Raw genomic sequence first — 19,965 nt, 5'->3', positions numbered from 1 at the left:
CATCTGCTGAAAGTGGAAGTTTCTCTGTGCTCATTGAACATCTGATTTTAATATGAGCATGATTTATGAGCATAAATGGTTTGGAAGTCAGTCCTGGTCCAGTATGCAACTTGTACAAGTGTGAAAGTGTGAAGGAAATTATACATCGACACACATTATTATTCCAGACAGACTATTTGTATATATGTCTTAATACATGTCTGGAGGGGATCTTTAAGTAAAAGGATCTGAATACTTCATCCACTGATAAAAGGTCTCAGAGTTGAGATGGTGTAATGAGACAATTTTCTGTCACCAGACTTTCTCGCCCCTCCTTCTCCTCCTCATCCTCCTCTCTTCTCCTCAGGCTAGCTGGCTGGCTGCAGCACCTGTTGTGTGTCTTGACCTAATGCTGCATACCTCCCCTGCAGCTCTCAGCTGGGAGAGAAGAAAAGGAGGAATATTAAAAGAGAAAGGGAAGGAAAAAAGAGGGAGCTGTCAGATAGTAACTCCGGGCCTGTCGGAGCGGGCAGGAGGTTATTAGGGGAAGACGTGTGTATGTGCATTATATATATATATATATATATATAAATACACTATGTATGTATGTGTGTGCAGGGGGGGAGCTGGCCTTCGGCTGTTGTCAGAGCAGCACAGTGAGAAGAGTGGAGCCAGACAAAGAGGGAAGAACAAAGACAGAAATAACCTGTCGAGAACGTAGAGAGATAACAAGTGGAAAATATCTTTAGCTTGCCAGTAATAGTGTAATTTTTCTTTTTGAAAGAAAAGACAAACTGTTACAATAACTTTCTGTAACCTCGCGCCTTTAAAGAAAATGTAATCCTTATTGCAAAAGCAAGTGCTGTGTGTGTGTGTGTGTGTGTCTAAGCATGTACCCACAAATTTCTTCTCCCCATACTGTGGGAAACCGGTGTTTACATCATTTCACTGTGTTTTCTCCTAAAGTATTCATTCTGCAGGCCAGAGTGCATGGCGTTATCAAGAAACTTAAAGTACAGCCAACCACATCCCGTGAAACAACAGTGTGTTGTCTTACACCAGTTCCCAGCTGCATTCACGTCACCCTCTGTTGACCCTTTCTGTAGCCCGGCCGTGCGTGTTTGCCAGAGAGAGGTGTTAAAAAGCAAGACAACAACACTCTCGCGTCAACACCTTCACTCTAAGCCACACTAAGATGCACACGCTTGGACGCTAATTAGCAATGCTCAGCCAAAAACAAGTGCTAACAAGAGGGAGATGTAGGATAGGAGCAGAGACACTACTGGGTAAACAAGAGTGAAGCGCTGCCACATTAATATGCAGTGACTCATGTATTTGTGCTTGTGATAATAGTGGTGTCCTCATGTTAGGTCTCAGCACGGACACATTTACATGCCAGTTTTTATCAGCACGTGTTGAAACTTGGTGAGCGATGAATCAGTGTGGACTCTCATGTACATCAACACAGAGTTGTTGCAGCAGCCTTAAAGGATAATTCTTAAAAACATACTCCACAGAGTGATTACTGAGATCTGGGAGCACAGCTGCAATGCTACAACGGGCAAAGCAAGCAAGCAATGTCCCATCATCAGACAGCCAACAGTTTAGCCAGATCAGAAGTAAAAATCGCAAGTGAGGATTAATGTTTACAACGGACAGTTTGGGTAATAATTATAGTCTTTGTCTTCATTTTCTCTTCCAAATAAGTCAACCTGGAGGTTTGTTTAAAACCTGAGTGGTTATCTTACTGCTCGTCCTGTGTTTGCACTTTCTGACTCCTTGTAGAGATGGTGCATTCCCAGATCAGACCATTTCACAGCTATAACACTAGTAAGTAACAAACAAACAAAACAACAAAATCGTAAAGATATAATTATTCTAAAAATTTTATATTTACAGCTGATCATCATGAGTAATGTGAAAGAGCTCGCTGTGGAATAAAGGTGGTGATATGTTTGGATATGGATAGATACTGTCCATATCCAAAAGATCTTTGACAGAATTTATTTTTACATAATGTGATATATGATATACAGGTCTGGATACATTTCCATAAACTTCGATACCATTAGATCTTTCCAGATACAGGTCCTTTTTGTCCAGTGGTATTGACAAATTTACTGGAAATTCACACTTTTTTTAGCATCTTTCAGCTCATAGTTTTAGTTTTACAGCCTGCAGTCTCACCACTCTCATCAACCTCATTTCCAGCAGCAACAAGTATGTATTGTATTTTACAAAAGGTTTACCCTGAACCAGAAGGAACAGAGATGCCTTTTTAACAATTTTAAAAGAATATCTTTACATTGTTGGCCTTCAAATAACTATTTGCAGGTGTTATATGCAGCTTTTATAACCACCCTTTATAGTATGCGGTTACAATAAAAATAAACAAATGTAAGTGAAGTGGTTGTTACCTCGTCGCTCATCCCACTGGAGTGAGGCAGAGGCATATTTGCTGTGAAATCCGACACAGTGGCGTGAAATATAGAAAGGCATTTAGAGGTCAGTAGAGGCTGCCAATCCTCTCAGCAGTGATTGCATTCATTTAGTGTGATTTACCAAAGTCTCACACTAAGTGCTGCAATAATTCAATGACATTAAATTGCTCTATGTACCTCCTTTGAGCAGTTTTGAGCTGATTAATATTCATTGTGTTGCCTCTGTAAAGCACTTCAGATTCCATAGTATCAGTACAGCGGCACCATCCATTTTGGCATATAAAGATTTTTCCGAGAGGTTAGATATGCATTTGAGTCTGAGACATGCACTGTCCAAGCCTCTGCTGTGTATGTATGAGTGTGTATAATATGTCAGGCTCTCTCAGCCTGGTGCAGGGCATTCCAGTCCAGCGAAAGAATAATGGGATCCTTTCACAGGTAGAGGGATCTGGAAATGTTGTTAACAGCTCTTAAGATGAGGAGGACGCCTCAAGGGTCTGAAACATTCCTTCACTGTGCATTCACCCAAATGAGGAGGACAGAGAGGGAGAGAGCAGTCAGGGGCAGAGAGGAGAGGCGGCAGTTATCTGGGTCATCCTGCTGGGGAATGAAAACGGCAGCCTTTCACCTCTGGCTTTACTTATAGGTGAGGGTAAAAAGTGGGGCATACAAATAGAGCGCACACTATTGGGTTCAGGTTTCTCATGTCGTTTAGGCACGATTCCAATTTTGGGAATGAAAGGAAGCTTCGTTACTGGGATAAGTGGTCTATGCTTCCTCTGCTGTTTATCTTTCCACTGAACATGAAGCGTAGGCCACCCTGTCTGTAAGGGAGCCACCAGCCTTCCTCAGACAATTTTATTTGTAGTTTCTGTTGAGACGCTTGCTGTCACATAGAATAAGTGTTGCTATAGAGGCTTCTTCCAACACAAACCCTGAAATAGTCGACAATAAATCTTTTGAAGGCCTTATTTTGGTTTCATTATTTGGATGTCAGTTTCATAGAGCCGCAGTTTGCTGCCTCTGTTTAAAGGCATCACATGGAAGGAGTGCATAATATGTCAGGTACTGCACAGTAAATAAAGGGCCAGCACTTTGAGTTCCTTCAGCAAAATCACTTTTATAGAGCCTTCACTGAGTATACAGTAAGCCATATTGGGGCTGTGACAGCATATTGTATGAAATATGGCTTTTCCCCCTTCGCTGTGCGTTGCGCGCAGAAGGCAGCACTGAATTATGGGCGCGCCACAATCGTATTGGTCTCAGCTGGATAAGTCCAATTCTGCTGTAAGCTACTGGAAACACAGAGCCCGGCTGACACACGCTTTATATTTTACTGCTTGCCTATTCAGATTTGTGCAGCATAAACAGGATGTTTTAGCTCTGCTCCCTCTTTGTCACCAGATTCCTGCTTTTCTTTCTCTATTTCCATTTTGGGCAATAAACACTTGAAAGGTCACACATCACTATTGTGGTATCACAGAACTGAATAGAATAACGTCCAAAAGCACAGTTTGTTTTTTCTACTCCCGTCCCCTTGCAGAGTATGAATCATGAACAAATTTACTTTCCACATGCCTGGAGCCAAGAGATCTCAGCACAGCCTTTGGTTAACCCCACAGGAATCCGAGCACTCTGTTCTGTTTAGTGCAAATGCTATCTTTGCAATTTATGGTACTGCTCCATTATAATCATGGTTCTGTCGGTCTCCCTTTAACTAGTGTTTCTGTCTTTTTTTCTTTTTGTCTATTTTTTTCTTCCAGGCCTGGCGAGCGTGGTCAAAACTCTGCTGTGGTCACAAATGGCTGCTCCTTCTCTCCCCCGTCTTCCTCCTCTTCCTCATGATCTCTGTTATGACGATGACTCTCCCCCTTCCTTTGCCGCCCGCCGACATTGACCGGCGGTCTTCTCGAGCCCTGAGCTCAGCGGGGGAGTTCGGCTCCAGGCCCAGGGTCATGGACTTCCCTCCAGTCGCTGCCTCCCAGCAGCTGCTCGCTCACATCTGGAAATCCAGCACTAAAAAAGAGACGTCTAAACGTTCAGTGGCACCTAAACCTTTCGGGGATGCTGCTGGCGATGACAAAAACAGCATCAAAGAGAGAAGTCATGCAGACTTTCGCAGAAATAAACACAAAACCAAAAGCATTGCTTCCAAAAGAAAACAAATGGCAGGCGCCATCCAGCACTCAACCAGTCATCAGCGTCCCCATCTCCCAGAGTTTACAGTCAACAACAAGGGGCCAAAGCATAGAATTAAGCCAGGCAATCATAGTGCTGTGGTAGAGCACACTGCACAGGCATACATTCATCTTGAAAGAAGCAAATACACAGCAGCACATATCCCCGCTCCAGCAGATACCCTAATAAGTGACAGACGAGCTGCAGACAGACAGGCAGGCAGATGGGAGGGTAGACGTACAAACAGGAATGCAGACACACAAATACATGGCAGCCATACAACTGTGAAGCTAGCTGAACATCACCAGGCTTTGGAAAAACACAGACAGCACTCTGGGAAATCTGACAAAGTTGGTAAAGAGCAGCAGGCTGTGAAAAAGCCCTCCAGGGATCTCAAAAAACACCATAATCTCTCAGACGATCCCTCTGAAGCGAAGAAGAATCCTGGGCCATTGGACCGTAGAAAGGCTTTGTCCAAAGCTGAGGCAGCCATAAAGAAAGTTGACAGCAGCTGGTGTCGGAGCTTTACAGAGCAGGACTTTCCAGACAGTGACCACAGGAGGATCAGGATTAGTCCAGATCTCCATCCTCTCCCGTGGCTCAGCGAGGATGACATCCAGAAGATGGTGCTCCTCTCCGGGGCCGAGCTGGTCAGTAAGGCCAGGGTGCCCGCACATGGACAGGTTCTCCAGGTGGCGCTGGTTCACCAGCAGGTACACAGTTTGACTGGTTTTAATAATAAGATTCAGAGATCATTTGAAATGTCACACAGTGTGGCTGGATCTGTTTATCTCCCATCCACATACATTGACCATAAGCTCTGTGTGGAACAGCTGTTACATATCACAAGTGAGTCAACAAGCCACTTATGACCTGGTGATGTCCTCAAATTAGTCAAAGCAATTTTATTTATAATAGCCCAAAATCACAAGCTTGTCTCAGAGAGCTTTGAGATAACATTTGAGGCACCATATTAAAAGCCCAATTTCCCCGTTCATGACAACAGTCTTCATTCACCTGCCTCAGCTCCACCCACGCTCAACCTCTTTACCGCCTCCTGGCTAATCCAAAAATGGGCAGAGTCAGAACTGCCAAGATGGCAAAGCCGACCACACTGAGCTTCACAACTCTCTTCAGAAATCTATGGGTGACGTAACAAAGACTACGTATATGACACCCTCTTTTCTTAGATGCTTGGTTCTTCACCATGATGGACAGACATGTACTAGGTATCATAGAGAGTAGCAGTAGTTGAATTGCAAGAAACGGAATGACAACATCAACAACATGAAGAGAATAAAGTACATATTGACTAATATTGTAGTTGTGCTTTAAATTTCACTGATTTAATATCAATTATTCCAGGCCTGCATAGTAATAAACATGTTAGGTTTGTGCTTTTCCTCAACCCAAAGTGATATATCATATAACATGATGTTGTATCTTCTGGCAGACCTTAAAAAGGTGCTATACACACTAAATGTAACACCAGAGCACCAGCATCTCAGACTAAAACAAATGGACTTGTCGGCCACACCTCCCTCCCTTCGCATCATTGTTGGTTTTGCTCTGATGGCTTTGTTGACAAGAAAAAGAAAAGAAAAATACTGAATAACTTCTGTTTAATTCTTAAACTGCATTACCATGGTATGTATACACTGATAGAAATGAATGCAGAAGATTAGTGTGTTGGGTTGTATAATTCAAGCATGTGGCATGGATCTGCTAATTGATTTTCCTACTACTACCTTACAGAAATGGTTGGAAACCAAAGAAAAATACATCAAAATATAAATCTGGTTAAAAATGGTGAGCAGTAGTTGAGTATACATGATTTGCTAAAACTCAAAAATACACTGGTATGGCCCTATAAAGGTGGGCACCATAGTAGATCACATGAGTTTTTCAGGTTCATATCAAAAGTCTAAAAAGCTCTCCTCTCTATGTAAAAGGCTGAGGGCAGACCTGGTGTTATTAATTACCAGCTGGCTAAAAAGGTATTTAATTGTTTTATATGCATTTACATTTTCACAAGTGAAGCTGTTTCAACAAAATGAATGGCTGTAGCCTTAGGCACTAGATAGTGACTGTGGTGTTTAATACAAAATTGTGTTTTAGAAATAAAAACTTAATGACAAAGCAATATATAACTGTATTTCTACATCACAGGAGCCATCACCAAAGAGAGATTCAGGTCAGCATGGACCTGGCGACAGACACCCAGAAACCCACAGTGAACGCTGCCAGCAGGGGCACTGCTCCCTGATCAAACGCACTGATGACTGGTTTGAAGTGTTTGCCTTCCACCTGGACAGGGTGCTGGGACTCAACAGAAGTCTCCCTGCGGTGCTGAGGACTTTTCACAGTGAGATTTTACCGTATCGATACATCAGCGGCACCCCCAGACCTGTAGTGTGGTGGGATCCAGACATTCAGCACCTGGCTGATAGAGACAACGACCAGAACTCAGTACCGCTCAGCTGGGTCCAGTACCAGAAGCTGCTGCAGGTCCACTGTGGGAAAGAAACCGACTTGAGGTCAGCGCCCTGTGTGGGAGTTCACCACTCGGAGTGGGGGAGACTGGCTCTCTTTGACTTCTTATTACAGGTAAGATAAGTGCTATTTTCTTATGGTGGCTTCCTCACATAGGAGAAAGACAAAATCACTAACCAGCGTTAACATAATCTTTTAATTATTGTAGAGGGGGAAATAAATGTTTTCCATCCCAGAAAGGATAGGGTAAGTGGAGTCAGGACTGGTGATAGGGAGGATTCCTACATGAACCAGGAAAGAGTGTGAGACATCAGGCTGTTTTCATCACAGAATTTACAACAATTAACAGTAAATGCATCTCAGACGTTTTGAGTGTTTGTTTGCACTGCTTACCTTCCAATACAAGTAGACAGGGTAGGGATCCTACCAAAACCTTGCCTACTGATTCCTTCGCCGGCATTCATTGGTCACGTGACCCTCGCCTTGCGGGTCGTAGTGATCCGTCAAGAGTGTCCCAAGCTAGCTAGCCCTTGTCCCTTTTTAAACGCTGGTACTCTATGAGCCGTGACCCTTCAAGTCAATGTTATCAGCCCTTGCTCCTCATTCTTCATCCTTTCTTCAACTTTCTAAAGCTTCTTCCAGTCATTTCTCAGGCATCGATTTCTGCTTTAATGGACACAGCCGCTGCAAAGACTTGCATATTAGTTTCACAGTGACCATCAAGGCACTCAGAGCACACAGTTGTATAAACCTGTGCTTCAGTGAATAGAAAGAGACACACACACAGACTGAATTGAAGTCTGGTCTGTCACACACACACACACACCACATGTCCTTATTGGCTGAGCCATTAAATTTAGGTTGTTATCAAAGAGCTTTAAGTGTAATTGAGACAAGATGGCATCTGATCTCACATAAGAAGCATAAAGCTGTTTGTAGCAATCCTCCGACTCGAAAGTTTCCCTATTCCCTGTGACGATTACAGAAGAGAGCAGCAACAGTTCAGCAAGAAGGTATGTGGCTGTTATAGTAATATGCAGCAATAAAACACTGTCCTATTGACACATAATTACATGCTACAGTGATAAAAGAATCTAGTTCATTGTGAGTAAACAATCCATTAACTAAAGGCTTGTTGTGGTGCTAATGTAAAATATGTATTATTTACAAAACACTGATTATCTATAAACCTGCACACACAAGCTTTATTACTTGTGGAAATGAGGTTGCCACTGGACAGGAGATTATACCCTGTGTGGACTAATATTGATTTTAAGACAGGAGAAATTAACTATTGGACTGAAGTTTTCTGAATGTGAATTCTCCTTCCTACTTAATTCCTGATTACTCAGAGCACAGTCCAACCTCAATATGAATGCTATTCTACTGAGACTGTGGTTATGGCATTGATGGCACTGATGGCAGTTTTTAATGTCTAAAGATCTGTACAGTTGCCCTGGTAACCAATAGATTTGATGTCACGTTGTTGACTGTGCAGCAGCAGTGCATCCATCCAGATCTACGTATTCCTGCTCATCATATTCAGCACCGCCGCTCCAATAGTGTAGTGTATCCCAGCATGCAGTGGGTGAGAGTACACCCTTGAACGTTCTGCTGTCTCTCAATCATCACATTGGGTTGTGTGTCAGCGTGTCTTCTTGTGATGAAATGATACCACAGAGCTCAATTAGGAGCCTTTGCCGAATCCAGGTGCAGCATCTGAAATGCCTGTGTGAAATGCTCTTCAAGCACAATGGCCTTCTTTGCTTCCACATGGAGGGAATTGTTTTACATTTTATCTGTCTTGTCCAGTATTTTTAACAGGACTTAAAATAGTATGGATGACTAAATGAAGCCAGTTCTCCGGAGAAAACACAATCTCTGCTGTGTTTTGGGAGAATCTGGAGAGTAACATCACTGTTGTCAGCAAGGTACCACAATATAGAGTATAATATACACAATATATATTGTCAAAATTAAGTTAAATCGTTTTATATAATATAAACATAGACAAACGTGTCAAAAGGGTGGTAGAAACTCAAGGAGTAACATTCTTGAAATGACGGCTGGTCAAGTTCAGATGATTCAATATACAAAATGGCGGTGGCACATAAACCTTCAAGACCTTGAGGCAAACCAAAATCAAATTGGGCAGGCAAAAATCCAGTAAATGAAGCAGAAAGTGCATAAACCGAGATATAAAGTCTAAAAAACACAAAGAAACACTCAACAAACTGACAAAGACAAACTGGCATTGAAACAAGGAAACAAAAACACTAACAAGAGTAGGATAACAAGGCACAGGTAAAACTGAAAAGAGGCGGGAAAAAGACAAAGGCAGGAAGTGAAGTTGCACAAGACAGGTGAGAAAGGACTATTTCAACATAAAACAGGAAAAAACTAGACTGAAACACAAAACGGAACAACGTATCAGCTACATGGAGGGACAAGACAGACCTGCCAATCACTGAGAAGTGTGACAGAGACTGTGAAGTGGTGTATAGCTCCCTCTGTCTTATAACTAAGGGAAACCTTACTAATTGAGTGAAGGTGTAACTTGAACATCTTAAACGTATCCTTTAATGCCACAGTCTGTGAAGCCTTACACTGCTATTTATTGTGCCATTAGTGTCATTTCTGTTCTGCATGTTTCAGAATACTCTACTACTCGTAATTTCTTGATGGTGCATGTTTAGCACAAGTTGATTGTCCAATTAATCTTGAGGTTATATAATAGAAAACTCAAAACAGAATTAAAGAATATAAAATGGATGCTGGTTCTACTGAAAATTGAAAAGGCTTGTTAATAGTTCCACTAAACATGCGTGTCTTGCATGCAAGGAAATTGGTTGCCCTAGCAGTGCAACCATTAAAATAAAATATAAAAACATTTCTGAAGGGGCTACAAGAGCTAACCCGCACCACTCTTGATTGAAAGTGTAGTGGAGAAGTGAGCCTGAATGTCTTTTGTCAGAATTCCTGAGTGTAATTAGATTTCAGATAATTCATTTCTGACTGATGAAAAGGCACAGAGGTTACAGGATGCCAAAACTGCCGGGCTTATTTCTACATAATGGTCCAACTTAATAATGAGCAATACCCACAGACTAGAGGTGTGTTTTTGTGTGTGCAGAAGAGTGTGGGTCCGGGGGTATTGATGTGTCAGTGTCTGTGGGTATATGGACGCGGTGCTGTCGGTTCAATTAAAAATCCAATACAGCTCTCAGTCTGGATACGGGTGTGTGTGCTTTTGTGTCAGTGAGCGTGTGAGTGTGTGTGTGTTCGTGTGTATTTGTGCGTTTTTGTGCGTCTTTGGATTTACATTTTGAGTGGAGCTCGTTTATAAGGTGTCAGCTGCTAATGATTGTGCCAGAGCTGTTGTTTCTGTGCTAAATGTATTAAGAAGAAGCCTTACCACTGTAGATAGATAGATGGATGGATGGATGTGGTTGCCATGGTGATAGTGAAGTATAGACAATCAGACATTCTAAAAAGGAGAAGGTGAGACAGAGTGAGAGTAAGAGGTGCAAATGATGCCATCTCTTCTCTTCCATAGCCAGAGTAAAGTCAACATTTGTCAACCTACAGCTCTGAACACAATAGATGACATTGCAATACAGAACAGTAACATAGGGAATGATGTTATATCCTGTTTCCTCATAACTGTGTCCATTCTGACTGTGGGTCATGCTAACATTGCACTCACCACCTCCATTGTAGACATTCATAAGCAGCCAAACCTCCTAAAGCTGTCAAATGCTTGTCTCTTGAGTCTAAAAGTAAACACATATTAGGTCCTTGGATTAGCTATTACAGCTGACTGCACAGAGTCAGATCTACTTTCTGGGAACTATGCCAGCTAACCAAACTAGCTGCCTATTCATCTTTACATGGCCTTTATATGACGCTGTGGCTTTAGCATGTGGGCAGCTGGAGAAGTAGTACGATCACTCTCCCAAAGCAATCAAAACATTTCAGGATATTTTTGGAAGTAGATTCTACCTGAAAGTGTGCAATAACTAATCCAGGGTGTATGTATGTATAATGTATGTTATTTGGAAAGCTTTGGACGCTCTCGCTTTTTTGGGGGGTTTTTGTTGCAATTGTTATGTCTCTACAACAAAGGTGGCAAGTGCTGAAAATAAGAATCATTGTGTTTTGTTACCTTAGAATCTCTCCCCTCTTCTAAGGAGTCCGCCATGTTGAACCAACATGTTTCTACAGTAGCCCAGAACGCTGGCGCTGCGAGTTTCGTGGCCACCGTAGTTTCTCCTACACACTTGGAAAGATGTAGTATGGTTGCTATCTTCAACTTCACCCTTCAGATGCCACTATCCTACACACTGGTCCTTTAATACTTAAATTTTCCAACACTAATGCACATGTGTAGAGGGTCAACCAACAAAAAGGCAAACCATCAAAACAGAATACATGTTGGGTTTAAGCACTAGGTAAGCAATTTTGCATGAATGGCTGTGAATCTTGGAGAAGAAGAAGAGAAGAGTCTGAAACGTCACCACTAGATGCCACTAACTCTTACACACTGGTCCTTTAAATAATATTACAAAGAGTAATAATTAACCTTGTTTAAGTTTGTAGTGTCCTGTCATATAGAGCTTTTTTGGCCGCAGGGAATTTTGGTACTTTCTTCTGCTGGTATTAATAGAGACATAAATGATTAGTTGAAGCAGACTTTGTGTGAATGAGGTTCTGTTAAATTTGTTAAAATGAGAGAGACAACTGAGCCTACTGTCACCACCCACTCTTTGCTACATTAAACATGCACCTGTTTTCAATGGCAGTGTGACCCATAATGCAAAGTTATGAGGTAAAGGTAGCTGTTTTTTCTCATTCACACGGGCTCTCAACTGAATGACGAGCTCTTGAACCCCAGCAGAGATCCACAAAATTTAAATGAAAATTAGGAGCCATGTAAAGCGATGTAGAAGCCCAGAGGAAAGACTAAAATTAGGCCGTAAAGGTGTGCGGTAGAATTTTGGGACTATACTTATCATGTGAGAGGAATATCCCACCGGGAGATCTTTTGATTTCTCTTGATTTCAGCAAGGTTGAGCGACTGACTTTGCAACTGTACAGCATGGCACAATACGCCATTTTCACTATGATTTAGCACCTCTCTACAGAGGCACAGTGCCATGACAACACTGCAAGAAACCATGCCCTTCCCTGCATCACGTGACACAATCATGGCTGAGGAACAGAAATTGTTAGGAGGCAGCTCTTTTCAGAGACCAAAGGAGAATTGTCACTGTAGCACTCTCACTGTACTTCAGAAAACAATATCGTGTGGCTCCAAATATCGTAAATTGGTAACTTGGAAAAAATGGTAAAATTGGAGAATGCAGTTCCATTGTTATAATGTGTTGCTTATATTTATACTTGTATATCAGTTTACTGATTAAAATGGGTGTGTTTACATTCCCAAAATAAACCCAAACATACAAATACTGTGAGAAAAGTAACAGTCTGGCTGCTTACATCAGCGCTCAAAGCTCCCCATAATAATCCTGTTTACACCACTGGAAATACTGTTGTGATTATCTGGAGGAAATGGTGTTTGAGTTCTGCTTAAAGTAAATAAAAGTTCCAGCAGCTTTGATAGAGCTCAGCATGCAAATTATTTCACTGTGTAAATGTGGGATCTGTGTTGAGTTATTCACCATTCTGATGTGCTTGAAAGCACAGACTGTTGTATACCTACAGTAGTTTGTTAGACCCTAGTGGTACCATGTCTGGAGATTAATTAATAAATGTACACATACACATTATTACTGCTGTGTCAATTGAGAGGAAAATTAAAATAAACGTTTCAATATTTATAAGTGGCTTTGAATTACATTATAATAATGGTACTCATTACAGATATTCAGATACTGTATATTGTATATATACAATTGATTAAAAAACTGAACATATATGTGTGCACCTCCATGGACTAAAATCAGGGAAATTGCTCTGCACTTAGGTTTGCAGTAAGAGATTGTCTGAGCAGGAGTTTCTTGATTAGGCCCAGGAAATAATAGAGGTTGTATATGCACAGGTTCAACCTGAGCATAATTTAAATGAAACTGTCAATCTTATAGTAATTGCGAAAGATACGCATTGGCAAAGAGACTAGATATTTGATTTAATAATAAATGATTTATACAGTATAGACACATTTTTGATAGTGAATAATATTTTTATTTCGCTATTGTTTTATTGACTAGATGTTAGCCCAACGAGAGAATGTATACAAATGATTATTCTGTTCATAGGTTTCACACGCTTCACTGTTAATCTGCCAATCTACAGTATAGACTGTTATTAAATAATTAAATCAGATGAAAAAAAGTCAAAGGTACAAGCCTGTGGACATCAAAACTTTGGGAGAGAAGTTAATCACAACTTCTACGGTGCATTTCAATGAAAACGTCCAGTCACAGAGCTTAATATTCTGTGACTGTAACCCTAATGGCAAGTAAAAGCTAAAGATTACAGTATTGAGAAAACTGACACAATGTACTGTACAATCTGCAGCTCAAATCAATTCACTCTGGGATTCTGGGTCAATTCTAAATGAATTCAGCAGCCCTGGTGCTGTGTTTTGTTCCAACATTCAAGAATTCTCTCTGGCTGGATTCTCCTCCATAGAAACAACGGCTCATGGGTATTGTAGTGTTTAGAAGTGTCTGTACGATGGTGGTTATAACATAAACCCATATGATTGTTACATAGGCAGGAGAGTCACTTATTGTTTAAAATTTTTTTAATGACAATACAGAAAAGGGAAAAACACTTCCAGACCCATCCTCCTTTAAGAAATTATTAAATCTATTTTAAAAGGTGAAATGGGAACAACCCTTGTTTTTGGTAATAAGTAGACGCTGCTGTTAGAAAGATACCAAGCCTTAGAGTGCTGTATTTTCACCTGTGTATGTGTGTGTGTTTGTGTACACTTGCCGGAGTGGAAAAATAAGGCAATATAACATCTTGCTTGAAAAAAATCAGAGGAAATGGCTCAGCAGGCAGTGGTGTTCCCAGAGAGTAAAACATTTTTTTTGAAACTGTCACTTTAGAACCTGACTGCACAGAACCATCTGGGAAGTTGTTAATTGGAAAATGTTTGGAAAAGGGCAGGCTCTTTGAACAAATACTCAACAGGTGATTGGATGAACTAACTGTCTATCATGATAAAACATCAACCAATCAGATCAACGGACCTTATAATGTAGTCCAACTCTTACTAAAGCCGGTAGATGAGTGAAAACATCTTTTCCATGCTAGCAGCCGCCATTGTTGTTTTCAAACGAGCACAGTTGTCACACACACGCAGCGTTGCATGCTAACATCCATGTATTTAGTGTTGCTGTCATACCTGAGCGCACACTCACTGTAAATGTATTTATAAATGTCAGTCTTCAAATAGTATTGTTAAGCATGTCACTGTTACTTTCACATTTCACCTCCTCGGTGTTGAGCTCACTCAGTCCACTTACACTGCAGAGGCTGCACCATGTCGCTGATTTTACAACCTCCAGTAGTAATTGTGTCCTGCTTTGTTCTGTCCGCACACTGAGATGGAATGTGTATCTAACACCCATCTACAGAGTGTGTGTGTGTGGGGTTGAATATGAATAACCCATGAGGCGGCTCTCTCCCCCTCGCTGCCAGAAGTCAATCCCTGTAACAGGGCCAAGCTCTAATAGCCTCCTATTGATCTGCTGAGAGCCGATGAGCGGGCCTCTGAACACTTGTTCCTACCTGCTCCCTTAACACCTCCCTGGGCTCTGATAGCAGGGAACCAAACACCAAACGCGCAGGAAGAGCAGTGTGAAGGACGCACCCTCACTCTTTCACACACACACACGCACACACATAATAGCAGTGGAGGACACCCTGGGGAGGACAGGGAAACTGAGGATAAGGTGACAATTTGAGTGCAGGTTTTCAGAATGAAAGGTACACTGCTTCAGACTGCTGCCTAGCAGTTCCTGCTACAGCTGTGAGGGAAAAAAATCGACCAAACCTCAGCACGCTCAGCATGTTTGTGGTGGACTCAGATTATAGTCTGAAATCAGTAAAAAGTGTGATCATGGTCAAACACCACTTAGAGTCTGGAGTCCTGCTGGCCTTTAGATGATGCCCACACACCATATCAACAAACAACACAAAGTTTTTTTTGTTTTTCAGAGGGCCTGCCACAGACAGGGACAGAATGTAAAGCTTGACTGTAATAGCTTGGGGTCATTAAATTAAAGGGTTTCTCCTCTTGGGTCAACACGATCTCTCTCCCAGCTCGTCAAATACTGCCTCTTGGTCAGTGGCCCTCTACTTTGAAATATGACGCTGAAGGTATCCCTCTTGCGTCAATTCTGGAAGGCAGGGCTCTGTGGTCAACTTAGCAACAATAAATACCATAAAACGTTAATTAGAAGCAGGGTCCTGATTAGAAGCAGGTCTCTTTTACTAGCCTGGTGTGACTATATGTTTTGACAAATAAAGGCAGGTCTCAATTAGAGGCCTGGTGTAGATTTTATAGAACTAGCCAGAACTAGCCAGGAAATAGTCCGGCACACAAACTACCATAAAACTACAAACTGTCGTCTTTACACTTCAGTTTTTATACAAATTAAACAAGATACATTTAATTAGTGAACTTTAGAGGTGGAGGTAGGTGTTTTTTGTACCTCTGGACAGAGCCAACTTAGCTGTTCCCCCCTGGTTGCACTCTTTATTGTAAGCTAAGCTAAATAGTTGCTAGCTGCAGCGTCACAGTGTCATACAGACATGAGAATGCTATCAATCTGCTCATCTGACACTCGGCAAAAAAGCAAATAAGCGTTTTTTCTAAATTATCAAAGTATTCTTTTAAAATGCGCAAAGACTTTCAAACTTAGAAGCAAGATTTGCAGAATATCTATCTGACCTTGAGAAAGCCCTAAATAATAATTCTGTATTCTGTTTTCAAGTGATGTAGTGTGGTATTTAAAAAAGTACTCCATGTCCTTTGTTTTCCACTTCCACTTTTCTTCTTTGATGACCCTGTATAAATGTGCTCAGAAGGTTTTGCTGGTGACCTATCAACTTATTTCCTCTTCCCCATCGAATCAGAAGCTCTCTCACATCGCCGTCTTGCCATTGTTGCATCTTGTAATGTACAAAACAAGATCCCTGTTGCACGTTCCCATAGACTCTAAAAATACCTAAATAACTTAGAACTTGAACACACATCAAAGCATTGTGCTGGAAAATGGCACAGAATATTGGTGTGTCATGTATCCATCACGGCCTGTGACTATTACAGGGTCATTTGACCCGAGAACGAATGCAGACTGTACCCTTTCCCACTGAAGACAAAGACCAAATGTTAGTGGGTTGTTTGTCCAGTGTGAAAAGGGCTTTAGTCTTGTTAAGTATGCATACTGATTTGATTGAATATGTCTAGAAAAATACTCCACACCTGCTTAGAGTTAATATGCAGTAGGACTTTGGAACACTTAAGAACTGTGTTGTTTGAAACTGTCATTGTAACAGCCAGTGGCAGAAGAGTAAAGAAAAGAGCAGCACCCACACAAAGTCAAATGTTATTAGAATAAAACCTTAAAAAATAAAGGCAGCACATACTGCCCACACTGTTTGACTGACTAGTAAATGCTGAGAAGTTCAATGGAGAAACAGAACAGCAACAAGCACTTAGCGCCAAACACTGAAACAAGGAGATTTAAACACAGAGGGTGCTGATAGAGTGTGCGTACAGATTGAAAGAACAGAATGCAGTACATTGATTGTGCTGAATATAAATACTTGCAGTATTTCAGTGAATCAGACTCCCCACATAGACTTTACAGTTTGTTCCACTTTAATTTTGTGTCGACTCTGACCACAGCAGAGCACCACATCTCGTCTTTCCCTGAGGCTTTTCTGGTGTTCAGTGGCAGTGTAAGTCAATATTGGCTCAGTCTCCACAAGGCTGCTGGACCAAACTCAAAATCATTGTATTCCAGTGTGGGATGGAAATGTTGCAGCAGGGTGAGAAGTCTCCTAAAATGGCACCACACAAGTGAGAAGAAACAGTGGAGGTGCAGCTTTACTGCACAACAAAGCACACAAAGGGCTGACCCGAAGGCAGCGGGGTTGTGTGAGGGACACAGGCTTGTACAAGTGCACTGATGCACACAAAACACACACTGCATACACACAGAGGGAGAGCAAACACACAGACCCTCACAAACAGCCAAACCCTGAGGGCAGATCTCATCAAGGTCGTGTCTGTTTGCTTCCCTGTGTTGTCAGTCTCACATTTTAACACTGGAGAGTCAATCACAAGGCTCTCACAAGGGTCCTCTCGTATTGTTTGTCATTTCATTGGCTGCAGAACAGAAGAGTTCACCGTAGGTTGTGATTTTGCACAGCAGCCTGCAGACGTTGATACATTTCTACTCATCCTGTAACTGCTTGTTAGGTTTAGCTACTGTACAGTATGCTGTCACCAAATTATTTAATGGATAATTCCTGTTTATTATAACTTACTTTCATAGTTATGATCATCATTCATATCCGTAATGATCATTTCACTGAATTTCATCGCTGAAATCTGGGAATTTAGCTACATTGCTTATAATATATCAGACATGTAGAAGAAGGGTATGGAACAAGACCTGTGACCTGTCAGCCTTTAAACACATCCCAAGTTAGGTGAACTTATTTGGAAGAGAAAACTAATGAAAAAAGTCTGTTTACTATAAACACAGGTGGGTAAGTCTGTATTCTTCTCTGTATTCGTATCCCAAGTCAAGACCAACAAGCCCCAAGTCAAAATCCAAATTGTGTGTTTCCAGTCCTAAACAAGTCATCATGCACACTTCACCTAATCTCTATAAACAGATATGTGCATATAAATGCAGAATCTGTTGGCAAGGGACCAAGATTTTGGCATCAGAAGAGTCCTGGTTTTAGTTTGTAGTCCGAGTAGTAATCACCAATCACATTTGGTTGCGCATTGGTTGCATGCAGGTAAACAGTCTGTGTGGAGAGATAAAACCCTTCGGCTATATGGTCTGACAGCGATTTAGCTTTTTATTAGTTTTTGAAAAACGTATCTGCATTCATTTGCAGATATCTGTTTAGAGTTTAGCTTAAATGTGTTTCTCGTCATTCTCATGTATAAAGTCTGATCGGACTGCAAAGACAGTCTTGGCCCAAATATCCGTTATCTGGATATTCATTGTCTACACCAAAGCCCCGAAACATTGGTTGTTGCCCACAGAGGCTCAATCATCATCAGTTGCAAGCAAATGGGTTCAAGGATTGCTTTTCACACAAAGAAAAAGCTGAAAATTAATCATTAACTATTTGGTTAATCAACAACTTGTGTATGTCATTTTTAAAGAAAAATGTAAAACTTGCACTGACTTGCCTTTTTAGTGCTATTCAGAAGGGGTTCTCAACCTGGGAGTATGGTCCTTGAGTATGGAATTAGATTTGTGCCAAAAGAAACAAACAAAAATAGGAATTTGAGAGAACATAAAACTAATTTCAAAAATAAAACTTATAACTTGCAATCAAATAATTTGTCAAATAGTGTAAAATATTGACATTATTTTGTTTACGGTTCCCTCTGCTTCTCTCTCTAAGCTCAGACTTTTGCGCTGACTAAATTGTGATCATGCTGGTAATAACAAATGCTTTCTAAGTTAGTAAGTTCCCTTCAAATCATAGTTTTCATTTCATTTTCATTGTAGCCTTAATAATTTTTGCATTCTGTACATAGCGGCTGCAAAATAATCTAAACGTTTATCAAATTGCAAAAATGGCAATATTCAACCCTGCAGAAGATGCAACTTTTAGATTAAAGGTAATGTGTGACAAAGGAGCATTATAATGGAGTACTGTAGTGCTGCAGAGATACCCTGACTTACAAATCTTGTTCTCCAGATTTAAAAAAACATGTTGTTTAGTACATACACATAAAATGTCAAATCATCATGATTGTAAAGTTTTAAATAATGGTGTGATGCAAAAAGATAATTGCGAATCGCGGGAGGTGACATGAGAAAAAAACTCGACCCTTTGAAACTCCGAGATCTCGAGTTTTCTTTTGCGAGATCTTGCAAATCCGACAATGTCTGCTGGCTGGCCCTCGCGCGGGGCCATCTCCTCCGTCGGCGGTGCGCCGCTACCGGCTCCTAGTCGGCTTGAAAAGGCTCAGGGGCGAAGGTGGCTCGCGGCTTCGGCTGTGAGCTTTAGAGCGCCCGCCCGCCCGGACCTCGCCGCTTCCGGCCGTGGCCTAAGTGCTCGCTGCGCCCTCTCTCAAATGTGGGGAGGGACGGGCCCCCTCGCTCCGTGCGACTGTCAACCGGGGCGGAACTGTCCTCAGTGCGGCTCCAACATGCGTCGCCGTCGCCAGGCGGGGATTGGCTCACGTTAAAAGGCGTCAGGGTCTGCGGCGACGTCGGCAACCCACCCGACCGTCTTGAAACATGGACCAAAGGATCTAGCGCACGCACAAGTAAGAGGGTGAAAAAACAAACCCCGGTGGCGCAATGAAAGTGAGGCCTGGAGTGGGATCCGGCCAAACTCAAGATCTCGATTTTCGAAGATAGAGATCTCGAGTTTAAAGTAGAGATCTCGAGTTTCAAAGTCGAGATCTCGAGTTTCAAATTCATTGCGCACAGGATTTTACTTCACCCTCTGACTCGCGCGTGCGTTAGACTCCTTTGGTCCGTATTCAAGCGCGGTCGGGTGGGTTGTGCGACATCACCGCAGACCCTGACGCCTTTTACGCAGCGAGCACTTAGTCCCTGCCCAGGAAGCGACGAGGTCCGGGCGGGGGGCGAAGCGCAAGCCACCTTCGCCCCGAGCCTTTCCAAGC

The 19,965-nt window shown here is 41.8% G+C and overlaps 1 protein-coding gene across 1 annotated transcript in view; it reads left to right on the top strand.

The window, feature by feature from the left end:
- gask1a (golgi associated kinase 1A) overlaps positions 1 to 19,965 on the top strand; it is a 47,551-nt gene that overhangs the window by 18,861 nt on the left and 8,725 nt on the right. Inside the window, exons 2-3 of the mRNA XM_035672963.1 lie at positions 4,184 to 5,311; positions 6,768 to 7,205. Of these exons, the coding sequence (XP_035528856.1) occupies positions 4,184 to 5,311; positions 6,768 to 7,205 (1,566 nt within the window). The remainder of the gene's footprint in view (positions 1 to 4,183; positions 5,312 to 6,767; positions 7,206 to 19,965) is intronic.

This window comes from Morone saxatilis, unplaced genomic scaffold (genome assembly GCF_004916995.1).
Source record: "Morone saxatilis isolate NCDOM2014 unplaced genomic scaffold, NCSU_SB_2.0 Contig24, whole genome shotgun sequence".
Classification (NCBI taxonomy): domain Eukaryota; kingdom Metazoa; phylum Chordata; class Actinopteri; family Moronidae; genus Morone; species Morone saxatilis.
Note: the sequence above shows the minus strand (reverse complement) of the source record. Positions and strands in the feature narration are given on the sequence as shown.